The sequence below is a fragment of the Formica exsecta genome, unplaced genomic scaffold (genome assembly GCF_003651465.1).
Source record: "Formica exsecta isolate Colony F162 unplaced genomic scaffold, ASM365146v1 scaffold835, whole genome shotgun sequence".
Classification (NCBI taxonomy): Eukaryota; Metazoa; Arthropoda; class Insecta; order Hymenoptera; family Formicidae; genus Formica; species Formica exsecta.
The window spans coordinates 15,166-28,523 of NW_021853606.1; the positions used below are offsets into that span (position 1 = coordinate 15,166).

The 13,358-nt window shown below is 33.6% G+C and overlaps 1 protein-coding gene across 1 annotated transcript; it reads right to left on the minus strand.

Moving 5' to 3' along the window:
- Positions 1-244: 244 nt before the first annotated feature.
- Positions 245-13,331, minus strand: LOC115244724 (proto-oncogene tyrosine-protein kinase ROS-like). Its single transcript, XM_029822645.1, is given in 11 exon segments — positions 245-904; positions 1,137-1,574; positions 7,980-8,218; positions 8,334-8,441; positions 8,595-9,973; positions 10,652-11,386; positions 11,436-11,472; positions 11,610-11,616; positions 11,677-12,364; positions 12,488-12,581; positions 13,152-13,331. Coding segments are annotated over 11 exon segments (4,221 nt in total). The 5' UTR covers positions 13,291-13,331; the 3' UTR covers positions 245-547.
- Positions 13,332-13,358: the final 27 nt, after the last annotated feature.

The following is a 13,358-nucleotide window of genomic DNA, read 5'->3' on the forward strand; positions in this document are numbered from 1 at the left end:
TTTATTTTTAACTTTATTTTGTTACCTTTATTATTTGTTAACAAAACGTTAACTTTAAACCCCTTGGATATGGGTTGGGTTAGATTAGTCTTTTTCGAGAAGAAGGTGCACACAGAAAAATATTATTCTGTTGCTAAGTAAAATGATTACTCAGTTTACTTTACTTCCTTTTGAAAACAAGTAATATTTACTTGTATATAGTATGTATTTTTCTGTGTGTGCAGGGGAAGGGGCGAAGCCCTTCCCCCGCCAATGTGTTCGATTTATCACACATAAATGAATGATTCTGCTAAGATACGCTCTATTAAATGTACATAGTGTCAGAAAAATTAAGTTTTATTTAGTAAATTTTTTTATTATTAACTTTTCAATGAACAACAAGCGACGGCTAAAACCTTTTGAGAATTACTCAGGACGATGACCTTGACAACATATGTCAAGATCAAAGTCATTGGGTCTGGGTCCCCTTTTGTCAATATTTACCAAATTATTTTTCCTACGTTTAAACTTTTCATTGGATCATTTGGAAAATAACGTCATTTATGAGCTAGACAATATTCACTGGTCTCAATAAAGTATCTTCTATGTTATTTCTTAGATTTATAATATTTTTGACACAAAGTTTAAAGTTCGGTCTATCATTCGCTGGACTCCAGCAACGCAGCATCAACTCGTACAAAGTCGGTGGACAATTGAGAGGCATCAGCAACTTGCCTCCAGCGCGTACATAATCTATCATTTCCTGATTAATCTTGCCAGTATAAGGATGCTCACCCAACGATGTAATTTCCCACATTAGAACCCCGAATGACCAAACATCGCTCTGGGAAGTAAATATTCCGAGCACCAAAGATTCCGGTGCCATCCAACAAACAGGAAGAAGATCTTGTCCTTTGTAGAACATGTGATTTTAACGAAGTTAATCTTCTAGTTCAAGTTCCCCATTTTTAGAGTCTTTGTGCTAAAGTAAAAAACATTTATTTATCTCTTGCTTTATATAAATAGAAATAATCGATTTTCCTTAAGTTCTATTAAAAATAAAAATGTACTACATATATTATTACGATAAAAGAAGAACAGACAAACATTTCTAAAAATTTCATTTTTTACGATAATTGTATTTACCACACGATAATAGTCATATAAACATCTCTAGCTAGTTCAAAATCGCCAATTTTAATGACACGATTTTCGCGATCTCTCGCGGATACTAAACAATTTCGACACGCGAGATCTCTATGAACAAAACGCAGGTTTTCCAAGTAGCAACAGCCTCGCGCAACATCTTCGCACATGGCGAACAAATCTTGCAGACGCAGAGCGTGCAAATCTGATGGTTGCAATTTTCTACTATCCCTCAAATATTCTAGCAGATCACCAACTTCCATTAATTCCAACACGATTAATGGAGAATTTTTGTCTAAGCAGACGGCCAACAATCTTAGTACATGTTTGTGTCGGAAGCAATTCATAAGCCTGGCCTTTTCTAAAAACTTCTTTTTCTCTTTCAAGGAAGCATTTTTTTGAAGCATTTTTATGGCAGCGGGTTTTTCTATGCCCGGTCTTTCTAAATTCTTTACTGTTCATCGAAACATTTGCGAAATATTTAAAATAAATTTAAACTTATACTTCATTAAAAAATATATAATTTAATGTCAAGTGACATTATACATTTCATATTGACGTGTGTGAAGTTAGCATCTCAAATGTTAGCATCTCACAAATAAACTTCATGAATATAAAAATGCTTACAAAATTTAAAAACTTAGTAATTTTTAATAATAAAGTTAAAAGTAGAAATAAGTTTTTAAATAAAATGAAAAAATTAAGAGTATGTTTTTGTGTAATAAAGGTGATATTTCGAAGACTCCTGAGATATTGATTATGCAATATTACTTATCAATCACTTTAAGCATTGTCGTTATAGTTACTGTAATCTGCGTCTGCTACTTTTACTACTGTAAATATATTTGATATGCATTTTGTTCTTTAACTGCAGAAAGAGAGAGATTATATCTAATGTATTATAGTATATAGAGATTTTCTAAAAAAAGTTAATGTACTTGTTGGAAAGGCGATGGAAATTTTGCAATGCATACCATTTGTTCAAGATTGAAACGTTGAATTTAATCAATAAATTTAAACCGTAAATTCAACCGACAAATCTGAACGGTAAGAGCCGCAAGCAAAACACGAGCGAGAATAAACATCGTCGCGAATCGATAAGTATTAAGGCCCGAAGCTGTAAAACCAAAAATGAAAAAGTTCTGGCCACTTTTAGTTATACACTCTTAAAAAATTTCTCTTACTCTTAGAATTACCCGGAACCAACGACGGGGACGTGGTAAGACTTGGCTCCATTTTTTTTGTATTTTTTATTTTTATATATTTTAATTTTTTTTGTATTTTTTGTTTTAATATTTTTTTTGTATTTTTTTGCATGTCAAACGCTCGGCGTTTCAAATCGGCAAACTCTGACTCGACCGATGCGGACGTTGCTATTATCGAACTTCTTTCGAAATAACATCGCATAATGCCGGTCCAAAGCGGCAGATACGGAATTAATTGCTTTTTCAGGCAACGAGCAAAATCAGAATTGAAACACGCGTTAATTATACTACCATTTTTCGATCTTCTGCCAATATCTTCCGCATTACCGTATATTGTGTTCGCCCACATCTGCCAGTCTGTATCAATGGTGTCGTCTTCTGCATCGCTACTCTCGCTAACCTCATCCTCATTAGCTTCTTCGGCATTATCTTCAATCTCCCTAAAAGGAATTCCTTGAATTGTCTTATTGAGAGCTTGTATACGTATTTCAGCTGGCACTGGCACTCCATTGCTCGTGTTGCCGATCGATTCACTTAATGATACGGCCAGCACTGATTCAATAAAATAGGTCAACACCTCGAAATCTCGCATTTGATATGCTTGAGAAATACATCGTATATAGAATTGTCGTGCTGCGCCTAATTTTCTGTTAAAGCATTTCCATCGAGACACCATGGCAATAAAGTGACTTACATCGAGCCTTATATATGACGCTGGTATCACGGGAGAACCTTCTACAATAACATTGTAGCACTTTTGTAAATAATCTGGCAAATTGTTACATCTGCCAAATACTTCCGCAACGGCATTTACCAAAGAACGCCCAAAGTCACATACGACTATAGGGGGCCGGGGCGCACCCTTTGTCAAAATAAGTCGTAAAAAATGCGCAATCAAAAACGATCTTTGGTCAGCAGATACCATCTGAAAAACTGGTACGCTACCTTCTTTAGTTACTACCATGCATTGGTATAGAAATACGTGTGGTTCGTGCTTTGTTGCCCGTTTCGCTATACCTCCCGTTGCATCGATCGTTAGAACAGCATTTGGATTTTTTTTGCACCGAGCAGTATAGATTTGCTGCTGTTCCGGCGACCAATACATGCAATAAAATTTTAGTAAACTAATGCTGTGGATAGAACCCGCATATTTTCCATATTTTGCTTGTTGAAGTAGATTGATCGGAGGATTGACGAATTCCAACCCGAGTAACTTGAGCAATTGCTGCTCCTTTGCTTTGCGTAGGGTAGCAGCATTCGGCACGATTGGCAGATTTTTTCCTCCAAACTTCTTCATACGTTTTGCTTCGTCTCGCTGGAAAGTGACTGCATCTTTTCGTTGTTCTATCAATTGATTGGCCACTTTCTCACGACGTTTGCCTCTCAATTGTCTTTTTTTTTGCCTGTGTGAATATGAGATCGAATATTTTCTATGCGACATGAAAATATCACGTCAACGTCTCTTGTCGGCGCATTCTGCAATCGTCCGGTTATTTTAGCTTTGCACTCGGTGCAATAACCAATAAACTTTGCATAGATCTCTGCAGTAGCAGATGGAGTTACCAAATTGTTTTTAAAGGAAAATGCACAGTCCACCGATCCATGCTGCTGGCATATTCGCTCAGCAATGACATCGGCCCAACCTTCTTGCAATTTCCAGTAAATTCGTCCACTAGAAATTTTCTTTTTGGGACTAATTTCCAACCATTTTTGAGCAGATAGAATTAATTTTATTTTCTTAGAATATGCACTCTCCGATAAGTTGCAACTCGAGTCGATATTTGAATCAGAACTGTTACTAATATCTCCTTCTGGATCGATTTTATATGTCGCCGCAATTAATGTCCTGAATCCAAGGCGATTCTCATTGACAATCGTATATACGTGACGTGGGTCAATATATGAACCACGTAATGCCATACGATTGGCAACGAGGCGATAAACTAGATTCGATGGAGGTAAGATTTTGCCGTTAACATCAAGAGTTCGGCAATCATTCTGCAGCAAAATCTCTTCTAATATAAGTTTGTCGTAAGGCATTCTGTTAACGTATGATATATTCAATCTAAACTCCGAGATATTATTTTCTACATATACTTTTAGAGAAAATCAAAAATTTTTTCTGGATTTAGATTTCTGGAATAGATTTCTGAAACCTCTCGGTATTGGTAAAATTTCACGAATTTTAGACGGGATTCCTGAGAGTATTTTTTCGTAATAGCTAATAGAAAAAAAGAAGAAGTAAATGGTAATACTCATATGAAGAAATAATGATTTCTATAAATTTCGGAGAGATCAAATGCGATATAAGTTAGTAAAGTTGCATAGATCTCTGCAGTAGCAGATGGAGTTACCAAATTGTTTTTAAAGGAAAATGCGCAGTCCACCGATCCATGCTGCTGGCATATTCGCTCAGCGATGACATCGGCCCAACCTTCTTGCAATTTCCAGTAAATTCGTCCACTAGAAATTTTCTTTTTGGGACTAATTTCCAACCATTTTTGAGCAGATAGAATTAATTTTATTTTCTTAGAATATGCACTCTCCGATAAGTTGCAACTCGAGTCGATATTTGAATCAGAACTGTTACTAATATCTCCTTCTGGATCGATTTTATATGTCGCCGCAATTAATGTCCTGAATCCAAGGCGATTCTCATTGACAATCGTATATACGTGACGTGGGTCAATATATGAACCACGTAATGCCATACGATTGGCAACGAGGCGATAAACTAGATTCGATGGAGGTAAGATTTTGCCGTTAACATCAAGAGTTCGGCAATCATTCTGCAGCAAAATCTCTTCTAATATAAGTTTGTCGTAAGGCATTCTGTTAACGTATGATATATTCAATCTAAACTCCGAGATATTATTTTCTACATATACTTTTAGAGAAAATCAAAAATTTTTTCTGGATTTAGATTTCTGGAATAGATTTCTGAAACCTCTCGGTATTGGTAAAATTTCACGAATTTTAGACGGGATTCCTGAGAGTATTTTTTCGTAATAGCTAATAGAAAAAAAGAAGAAGTAAATGGTAATACTCATATGAAGAAATAATGATTTCTATAAATTTCGGAGAGATCAAATGCGATATAAGTTAGTAAAGATCATGTAACTGCATAAAAAATGAGATAATCGAAATCGAAATCCTTAGTAAGAAGAGCGCATTTATGCCCGCTTAACGGAACAAATGCGAGTATGCACGCATCAAGAGAGAAGTGATAAGGATCGTTGTAGCTGGGTGCGTACAGTGTGTGGGACAAGCGCTGTGCTATATTCCAGGGAGAGAATATCTACGGTCTGCGCACGGCGCATAGGCGGACAAAGTGGGGAGAGTGTGACGCGCTACTCGATACCACATACGTAAATATGGCACGCTTGGGCCCGGTGCTAAATTTTTTAAGAGCGTATAACTAAAAGTAGCCAGAACTCTTTCATTTTTGGTTTTACAGCTTCGGGCCTTAATACTTATCGATAGAACTCTTTAAGAAGCAAATAGAACTACCATTAGAACTTTGAAAATTCGAAAAAAATATCAACCCCTCGGAACTCAGAAATTTTTTAAGAGCGTATGACTAAAAGTGGCCAGAACTTTTTCATTTTTGGTTTTACAGCTACGGGCCGTAATACTTATCGATAGAACTCCTCGGGATGCAAATAGAACTACCATTAGAACTTCGAAAATTCGAAAAAAATATCAACCCCTCGGAACTCAGAAATTTTTTAAGAGCGTATGACTAAAAGTGGCCAGAACTTTTTCATTTTTGGTTTTACAGCTTCGGGCCTTAATACTTATCGATAGAACTCTTTAAGAAGCAAATAGAACTACCATTAGAACTTCGAAAATTCGAAAAAATATCAACCCCTCGGGACTTAGAAATGTTTTAAGAGCGTATGACTAAAAATGGCCAGAACTTTTTCATTTTTGGTTTTACAGCTTCGGGCCTTAATACTTATCGATAGAACTCCTCGGGATGCAAATAGAACTACCATTAGAACTTCGAAAATTCGAAAAAATATCAACCCCTCGGGACTTAGAAATGTTTTAAGAGCGTATGACTAAAAATGGCCAGAACTTTTTCATTTTTGGTTTTACAGCTTCGGGCCTTAATACTTATCGATAGAACTCCTCGGGATGCAAATAGAACTACCATTAGAACTTCGAAAATTCGAAAAAATATCAACCCCTCGGGACTTAGAAATGTTTTAAGAGCGTATGACTAAAAATGGCCAGAACTTTTTCATTTTTGGTTTTACAGCTTCGGGCCTTAATACTTATCGATAGAACTCCTCGGGATGCAAATAGAACTACCATTAGAACTTCGAAAATTCGAAAAAATATCAACCCCTCGGGACTTAGAAATGTTTTAAGAGCGTATGACTAAAAATGGCCAGAACTTTTTCATTTTTGGTTTTACAGCTTCGGGCCTTAATACTTATCGATAGAACTCCTCGGGATGCAAATAGAACTACCATTAGAACTTCGAAAATTCGAAAAAATATCAACCCCTCGGGACTTAGAAATGTTTTAAGAGCGTATGACTAAAAATGGCCAGAACTTTTTCATTTTTGGTTTTACAGCTTCGGGCCTTAATACTTATCGATAGAACTCCTCGGGATGCAAATAGAACTACCATTAGAACTTCGAAAATTCGAAAAAATATCAACCCCTCGGGACTTAGAAATGTTTTAAGAGCGTATGACTAAAAATGGCCAGAACTTTTTCATTTTTGGTTTTACAGCTTCGGGCCTTAATACTTATCGATAGAACTCCTCGGGATGCAAATAGAACTACCATTAGAACTTCGAAAATTCGAAAAAATATCAACCCCTCGGGACTTAGAAATGTTTTAAGAGCGTATGACTAAAAATGGCCAGAACTTTTTCATTTTTGGTTTTACAGCTTCGGGCCTTAATACTTATCGATAGAACTCCTCGGGATGCAAATAGAACTACCATTAGAACTTCGAAAATTCGAAAAAAATATCAACCCCTCGGAACTCAGAAATTTTTTAAGAGCGTATGACTAAAAGTGGCCAGAACTTTTTCATTTTTGGTTTTACAGCTTCGGGCCTTAATACTTATCGATAGAACTCTCTAGGAAGCAAATAGAACTGTTAATAAAACTTCAAATTTTTGAAAGTAAGGTGCCAGTAGCGCGGATTAGATGGGTTTTGTGACGATAAATTACTTTCTACAGAATTTAATCGTCAGAACTATTGACAGAATGTGTCTAGGCTGTAAAACTCCACGGAATCTTACTCCCCCATGATAAAATATTCGAAATACGATGAGATGCTATCAGATGTTACCGGAAGTTAGCATCTCATTTCTTAAAAATACGATTTTAATAGTAAATTAGACGGAACTATTGTTAAAACCTATCAAGAACTATGGAACTATGCTGGATGCTAGTTAATATGAAGTTTATTTGTGAGATGCTAACACTTGAGATGCTAACTTCACACACGTTTCATATTGTACTAAATAATTAATTGAAAAATATATAGAGTGCATGTGTATGTTTTTTCACAAAAATTTTGCATTAATTATAATTTTTTATAAAAAGTTAATCATATAATTATTTTTATCGAGAAATACATATCTGTCTCAATTTTTGTAGATCTGGAAATTAGCGTATAACATTGAAAAAATTAGTTTTTACCTTTCCGAATGCGCCGCTGCCTATAAGTTTTTCTAGTTTGATTTCCTCACGTTTGATTTTGATCAATACAGATTCATCCGAATTATATTGCAACATAGGACTGTATAACGTATTGAATTGAATGTTACCGTTCGGTATTTCATATAGAATCGCTAATTCGAGGTCGGTCATTGTCGGACGCAAAACTTGCTCGTTACTTTTTTTGCGTTGTCGATATACTGTTATAAAATTGCAATATACTTATTTAATAGTATACATTGCAAAATTTACATCGCTTTTCCAATAAGAAAATTAACTTTTTTAAGAAAATCTCTATATAGTATTACACTATACAGTAGTAAAAGTAGAAGACGCAGATTACAGTAACTATAGCGACAAAGCTTACGGTGAGTGATAGGTAATATTGCTTAACTAATATTCCAGGAGTGCTCGAAACGTCACCTTTGTTACGCAAAAATATACTCTTAATATCTTATTTTATTTAAAAATTTACTTCTATTTATAACTTTATTATTAAAAATGACTAAGAGTTTTTAAATTTTGTAAGCATTTTCATATCCAAAATAAGCATATAATATTATAATATCTTCATTTGCTTACTTGTCAGTGTTGAAAAAGTAAATCTTCTATTAGATGGCCATATAAAGTCTTTCTTGTACTTGGGGTATTTCAGTATCAAACGAAACTCGTACAGAGTTTCTGGTAATAAGTTCTGTATATAATACATTACTTTCCCCCCACTATTTGGCTCAAAGTTTCTTGCAATTTGCCACTCCTGCATCTCAACATTTTTGTATTCTAATACGTAATGAATTGTCAAATTAATGCTAGGAATCCACGAGATATTCATACCGTTTATGCTAACTTCGTTCAAAGTTATATTGTTTGGTTCCGAATACACGTGCAAAGTTTTGCTCAAACTGTCAGTATAAAGTTCGCTGTAGTTAAGTGGATAAATGCGTACATATACCCTGTATTTCAGTGCTGGTATCAACGGTTCGATTATTGTGAAAAATTTGCTGTCTATCTTATGTTCGGTTTTATTGATAAGTAGCTCATTTATTTGCCGCATATTGTTGATAACTAATGTCCAATGTATTTCGTACATCACAAGCACGCAGTTTAGTTTCTTGGGTGGCATCCAATAAACTGCCGCTATAGTAGGCGTAAGAGCCTGAACTGTCACATTTTCTGGTGCTTCGAGCTTGCCCGGTTTAGTTTTCAGTATCACTTCCAAGCCGGATAACGGAAGCATCGATAATTGATCAGAATAAAAATTGCTTGTTACTAGCAGTAATTTGTACTCTGTAAGCGGCGTTAAATTCGAAATCTCGTAATATCGCTCGTACGTTTGCACGGTGAAATTATTGTACTTGTTAAGCTCCAAACAATAGCTTATGATGTTGATGGTATATAGGGTGGTAGGTAGTTTGTACTCCTTGCATCCACTCTTAGGGATTGACCCCGGAAGATTTACGATGATACTGTTCGTCGTTACTGTGTACATCGATTCTTCTACGTTGTAAACTGTTTTGTCAGGTGTCAGACATCTCGTCGGAGGATATGATTGCAAAGATTTACCGAAAGGATGAAATTTATCAATCGAGGTAAACGATTTTATCTTTTGGATATATTTGAATGCGTCTATGCTCTCATTATCACTAAAACTAGAAATGTAAATGTTTGTCTTGTCAATCGTTAAAGATTTGAAGTATATTCGATAGCCGATAATTTTGGTTTGAATAATCAAATTGCATATGGAAACGTTAATGTCTGTCACAATTAAGTGATTATGCAATAGCCAATAAATTAGCTGCTTCTTAGTATATATGTCGTCAATTTTTACCATAATTATTGACCGTATATCCATAACTATTGACGTATTAGATAAGAGGCATGAAATAGTTAAATCTTTCCGAAAGATTTGAGCATTATTTCCATCAAAATCCGATTGCATTACATAAAGTTGTTTACTATTTGTTTACTATTTGTTTATTGTTTGCTATTGTGTATTTTGTCCAATATAAAGTTCTAAAAAATATATGCATTATTTTACTTATTATAGAATATCATTAGCATATATAACAGAGCAGAAAAAGATGTTTGTATATAGTGAATATGTAAAATTCTTATAATTTAATTTGTGTTAGTTTATTATTTTTTATGACTTTTGATCTTAATTACAAAGCCATATGAAATTATTGAAAAATTACAAATCAGTACAAATCTTTAATGAAAATATTGTTCATTTATTTCAAATTAATGAAAGTTAACATACCCTATAGACGGTAGTATATTTAAATGATCAAAACCAAAAAAGAGATTTTCTATTTTCAAAATTTTATCATATTTGACTATGCCATTTTCCCACATTGTTAAGTCGAGCTTTACGATGCCAACAGTACGACTCGTGTGAAATTCTATCCAGTACAGATTTCTTGCTACCCAGTCGATGCAGAGATGGTACGCAATAAATTGAAGCTTAGCTATTTTCGTAATATATTTTTCACTCATCTCTAATATCATTAGCTCTTCCTTCGAGTTGCTCCAATAAATTTTATGTTCCGCTATCGAGTAAGTGGCACTTATTATGGACTTATCTTTAACGAGATTAACGTTGATTTTTGAATCCATATCCCATATATCGATACTGTTTCCCGTTATCATCAATAATTGCGGTATTGGATTTTCGTGCGTAGTCGATATCATTTATTTCAAATGAATGAAAGTTAACATACCCTATAGACGGTAGTATATTTAAATGATCAAAACCAAAAAAGAGATTTTCTATTTTCAAAATTTTATCATATTTGACTATGCCATTTTCCCACATTGTTAAGTCGAGCTTTACGATGCCAACAGTACGACTCGTGTGAAATTCTATCCAGTACAGATTTCTTGCTACCCAGTCGATGCAGAGATGGTACGCAATAAATTGAAGCTTAGCTATTTTCGTAATATATTTTTCACTCATCTCTAATATCATTAGCTCTTCCTTCGAGTTGCTCCAATAAATTTTATGTTCCGCTATCGAGTAAGTGGCACTTATTATGGACTTATCTTTAACGAGATTAACGTTGATTTTTGAATCCATATCCCATATATCGATACTGTTTCCCGTTATCATCAATAATTGCGGTATTGCATTTTCGTGCGTAGTCGATACACCAATGAAATCTGTGTAAGGGCCAGCACCAACTTTAGTATGCGCTCGTACTTGAAAGTAGTACGTCGTGTTAGGTTTTAGATTGTGCATCGTGTATTCCAATATTGTGGCTGAGATACTTTTGTCGTCGCAAATTTAAATCTCTTTTAAGTTCTCGATGAACCAACATTGCATTGTGTATCCTTGTATTACTTCGTCTGTAAATTCAGGTTGGTTCCATCTGCAAAAAAAAAATATTATTTTGTCTTTTTTATATTTAGTAAAATTACAACAGAAACAACATTGTATTTAGTCCAATATAAAGTTCTAAAAAATATATGCATTATTTTACTTATTATAGAATATCATTAGCATATATAACAGAGCAGAAAAAGATGTTTGTATATAGTGAATATGTAAAATTCTTATAATTTAATTTGTGTTAGTTTATTATTTTTTATGACTTTTGATCTTAATTACAAAGCCATATGAAATTATTGAAAAATTACAAATCAGTACAAATTTTTAATGAAAATATTGTTCATTTATTTCAAATGAATGAAAGTTAACATACCCTATAGATGGAAGTATAGTTAAACCGACATTACCAAAAAAAAATTCTGTTTGCAAAATCTTATCGTATTTGAGTATGCCATTTTCCCACATTGTTAAGTCGAGTTTTATGATATTATTAGTATAAATTATGTCTATTTCCATCCAGTACAGATTTCTTGCTACCCAGTCGATGCAGAGATGGTACGCAATAAATTGAAGCTTAGCTATTTTCGTAATATATTTTTCACTCATCTCTAATATCATTAGCTCTTCCTTCGAGTTGCTCCAATAAATTTTATGTTCCGCTATCGAGTAAGTGGCACTTATTATGGACTTATCTTTAACGAGATTAACGTTGATTTTTGAATCCATATCCCATATATCGATACTGTTTCCCGTTATCATCAATAATTGCGGTATTGCATTTTCGTGCGTAGTCGATACACCAATGAAATCTGTGTAAGGACCAGCACCAACTTTAGTATGCGCTCGTACTTGAAAGTAGTACGTCGTGTTAGGTTTTAGATTGTGCATCGTGTATTCCAATATTGTGGCTGAGATACTTTTGTCGTCGCAAATTTAAATCTCTTTTAAGTTCTCGATGAACCAACATTGCATTGTGTATCCTTGTATTACTTCGTCTGTAAATTCAGGTTGGTTCCATCTGCAAAAAAAAAATATTATTTTGTCTTTTTTATATTTAGTAAAATTACAACAGAAACAACATTTTTATATGTATGTGTCGTTAAATTAAAAAGAATACATACTGAAAATTTAGATTTTTTACCTGAATATCACAGAAATGTCATGTTCTTCATTTAGGAATCCATTATAGAACTCTACAAATGCTCTAGGAGATGTTGGTTTGTTCAAAATGCTTTCTAGAAATTTTAAGATTGGCATAATATTGGCATAATTATATACAAGAACATTGACTTGACTAGTTCAGTAATTAAGAAAAAACGATTCAAGATAAAAGCAAGAAAAAAAATAAAGATGAATTACAAAATATGGAAATTAACACAGCAAGTGTTGACTCTTCAAATAATAAAATAATATAAAAATTTACGTTTTATAAAATTTAAAAAAAGATTGTTAATCCAGAACAAAAACAAGTACAAAGTTTTCAATAAAGCAATAAACGTTTTTCGGAAATATCTTATTGATTAAGAAATCAGAAGTATAATATTTACAATTGTTCTAAAACAAATAAACTAGCAAAGTTAAATAATATAATTAACTGCTTTATATTAAATCCTGATTAATTTTACGTTTAGTTTATGGATTTTTCTTTCTTTCTTTGCGGCAAAATAAAATTTATATTCTTTTCGGTGTTGAAAGACACTTTTTTTTATATTTTATTTTTACTTTTTCTTTAATGTAAATTATATTTACAATTTTTTTTGTCGTAGCCTTTTTGCTAACAATTTATGCATTTCTTTGTAACTTACCAATAGATTCTGAGATCATAGACATATTTGCAAATGGGATCTCATCAATTTTGTTTCTCACACTCACGCTATCAGGATGACTCCGGTCAGATTTGAGGTTGTTCTCGGATACTGAAATATCCTTGATAAAATATAACATACGCAAAGAATTAAGTAAACATCGCGGGACGTAAAACGCTGCTATCTACGGTATTTTTAATGATAAAT